Source organism: Limulus polyphemus, unplaced genomic scaffold, assembly GCF_000517525.1.
Source record: "Limulus polyphemus unplaced genomic scaffold, Limulus_polyphemus-2.1.2 Scaffold7457, whole genome shotgun sequence".
Lineage (NCBI taxonomy): Eukaryota > Metazoa > Arthropoda > Merostomata > Xiphosura > Limulidae > Limulus > Limulus polyphemus.
In genome coordinates, this window is record NW_013673067.1 from 11,051 (window position 1) to 14,489 (window position 3,439).

A 3,439-nucleotide genomic window follows, 5' to 3' on the forward strand; every position below is an offset into this window, starting at 1 on the left:
GCTTAGCTTGACGACAAAGTTCAATAGAGATTTGTTATTCACCTTACCTTGACGATAAAGATCAATAGAGATTTGTTATTCAGCTTAGCTTGACGACAAAGTTCAATAGAGATTTGTTATTCAGCTTACCTTGACGATAAAGATCAATAGAGATTTGTTATTCAGCTTAGCTTGACCACAAAGTTCAATAGAGATTTGTTATTCAGCTTAGCTTGACCACAAATTTCAATAGAGATTTGTTATTCAGCTTAGCGATCCCAGTGGTGGTAGCAGAAGATTTGAACTGGGGGTCGCAAGTATTCCGGAAAGTGTTTGGATTTTAGTGTAAAATTTCCACACAATATTCTATATTTTATTACAGTTTACATGAGAAGAATTAAATAATCCACCGGTGGAACAACGGTAAGTTTATGAACTTACAACGCTAAAATCCGGGATTCGATTCCTCACAGTAGACACAACAATACGGCTTTGTTTTAAAACAAAGAAACAGGAAAATAATGAAGCAAGACAATACTTTCTTCCCGGTAAATCTGAGGGTTTATAGCGTTAAAAATCGGGATTCAATACCCTCGGTTGGCAGAGCACAGATAGCTAGTTTACTGTGTAGGTTTGTGCTTAAGAACAAACAAACAAAGGGAATTCTTTACAAATTAGTACACGTTAATAGCTTTGTTTGACGGGACTTTATTTACTTGTGTAACACAAGATAAATAAGTGTAATAAACAGGAAGATGTGGAAAGAGAAGTAAGCCTAACAAATGTGCAAACAGTCTTGGAGAAATCACGCTCCCTAAAACAAGCGCATAGCACTCATTAAAATTGTTAAGTCACAGTTTTTCTTCTACTTCTTTTAGCAGTGTTGAGTCACAGTTCTTCTTTTGATTCTTTCAGCTTTGTTAAGTCACAGTTCTTCTTCTAGTTCTTTCAGCCGTGTTAAGTCAGTTCTTCTTCTAGTTCTTTCAGCCGTGTTAAGTCAGTTCTTCATCTAGTTCTTTTAGCAGTGTTAAGTCACAGTTCTTCTTCTAGTTCTTTCAGCCGTGTTAAGTCAGTTCTTCTTCTAGTTCTTTCAGCCGTGTTAAGTCAGTTCTTCATCTAGTTCTTTTAGCAGTGTTAAGTGACAGTGCTTCTTCTAGTTCTTTAAGCTGTGTTAAGTGACAGCTCTTCTTCTAGTTCTTTCAGCTTTGTTAAGTCACAGTTCTTCTTCTAGTTCTTTAAGCTGTGTTAAGTCACAGTTCTTCTTCTAGTTCTTTAAGCTGTGTTAAGTCACAGTTCTTCATCTAGTTCTTTAAGCCGTGTTAAGTCACAGTTCTTATTCTAGTTCTTTCAACCGTGTTAAGTGACAGTGCTTATTTTAGTTCTTTAAGCTGTGTTAAGTCACAGTTCAAAGAACTAGATGAACAGCTTTGTTTACTTTATAACTTCACTGAGTTGTATTTTACTGTAGAAAACTCTAGTAAAGCATTATTATTATTGCAATTTCTCGTATCTTTTTAATTTACATTCGCGGCGAAAGTGGTTTTCCTAAGCAAAGGTTCGAGCCACGAAAAAGTTTATGAATCTTTGATGTTTAGGAGAGAGAGAAAGAACTATAAATACTTCAGTATTCATAAAGTACCATTATTTACTGAGTATAAAACAAACGAATAAAAACGTAACTTTAAAATAGTGGTCATCTTTACACCCCCAGTGAGACGGCGGATTGTCGATACCCGTGGTGGGCAGAGCACGGATAACCAGTCCCTTGTGTAGCTTTGTGCTAAACTAACTACAGACAAACAATCAGGTTTACAGTTGTTTACAGGTTTACAATTTTACAGTTGTTGTTAATCACACATTGCCTGAAGATTGACCACTTCATTGGCTGAAACGTCACAGTTTTAATTTTTAAAAAATCGCCCTAAAGCTGAACATAATATTAAATTTAATCACCCAATGGGAACGTGCTTTATTTCAAGGGATAATGTATTCACTGTGGAACAGCTAGGCTTAGCAGTTTATCCAATTGTTTTTAGACAGTGATTTTACCTGTGAAAACTTCACAAGAGCTGAAACACGAGCATGATCTTTACGTCATAATTTGTAACGATACTGTTCAGTAAGCCTCAGGCACAAGGTGACATTTACCGTATCGTTACACAGTCGAGCTGATGTACCCCTAGAGACTCTACCACGTTACAGAGCAAAGTTCTACTAACACTATTTTACTAACAAATATCTTGTAGGCTTACCCTGTTCTAACGACATCAAAAATCGTTCTGTACTTTGGAGTCCGGCAGTCAGGATTGGGATATTGTTCTTTTTCAGGTGGAATATCCTTTTCAATATCATATTCTCCTTCATACTCGAAGGCACTATGGTCCGCTACCATGGTTCTTCATCACAGCGCCCTCTGCAACCGTTGATACTTTGTGTAGTCTCCTCTCGAGAAAAATTAAGATAACCAGTAAAACAATAGAGTGAATGTTATATAAGGTGTTGAACAATTTGTTGTTGGACGGTACGAGGCGAGTAGCCGGTCAGGTGTTATCTTGGGGTGGGGGGGAGCAGGAGCAGAAGAACCGTCACCACGCTGCTCTGTGGACTGGACAACTTCTGACGCAGACTAGCTAGCGAACTAAACGGCAGATCGAACGCCTCTGGTACCGCTGACTGTTTCCTGGTCGTACGGTAAATATTGATTGGAAAGATCTAGCCTGAACCAGTATCGCGGAGATGGATGTAGGCCACTGATCAGAAACGGCTAACATTGTGACCCAAAACGAACTCTTCTAAAGTACGACACCACCCCAGGATATTATTAAAACACCATCATCTTCTGACTTTTTTGGTCGCCGTTCTACTTAGGTTTCTATTTCAATGCGTTGATTTTAATGGATTTCGAATCTCATCTCGGTCGAACAACGTACCACTGAGCACGTGCCTTTTCGCCGCCAGCGAGTTAATTTCCTCTAGATATCGAAAGTTATACAACCTCGTACAAATATCTCTCACTGAAATTGGCATTGTCTGAAGTTGGTAACTTTTTTTTTTACAGAAAACTTATTTTGACCAAGAAAAAAATACTGAATTGAAAATAAATCAGATTCACCTAGCGAGAAAAGGAAATAACTTATTTCAACGTCTTTTTTACACTATAAAACAGCTTACAGCAGTATCTTATCACACTGTATAGAAAAAAGCTCACTGCAGTCTTTTTAAAATGTATAAAACAGCGTATGGCAGTGTCTATTTAAACTATATAAAACAACTTATTGTAGTGTCTTTTTTACAGTAAATAAAACAGCTTATTTCAATGTCTTGTTACACTCTATAAAACAACTTATTTTAGTGTCTTTTTACACTTTCTAAAACAAGTTATTGTAGTGTCTTTTTACACTGTACATAACAGATTCTTCAGGTGTATTTTTACACTATATAAAACCACTTATTGAAGTGT

General features: G+C 37.0%; 1 protein-coding gene across 1 annotated transcript in view; it reads right to left on the reverse strand.

Moving 5' to 3' along the window:
• The window catches only part of LOC106474627 (ankyrin repeat domain-containing protein 23-like), a 12,141-nt gene extending 9,039 nt beyond the window's left edge, over positions 1-3,102 (reverse strand). Inside the window, exon 1 of the mRNA XM_022402940.1 lies at positions 2,232-3,102. Coding sequence (XP_022258648.1) covers positions 2,232-2,371 — 140 coding nt within the window. The 5' untranslated portion in view covers positions 2,372-3,102. The remainder of the gene's footprint in view (positions 1-2,231) is intronic.
• Positions 3,103-3,439: the final 337 nt, after the last annotated feature.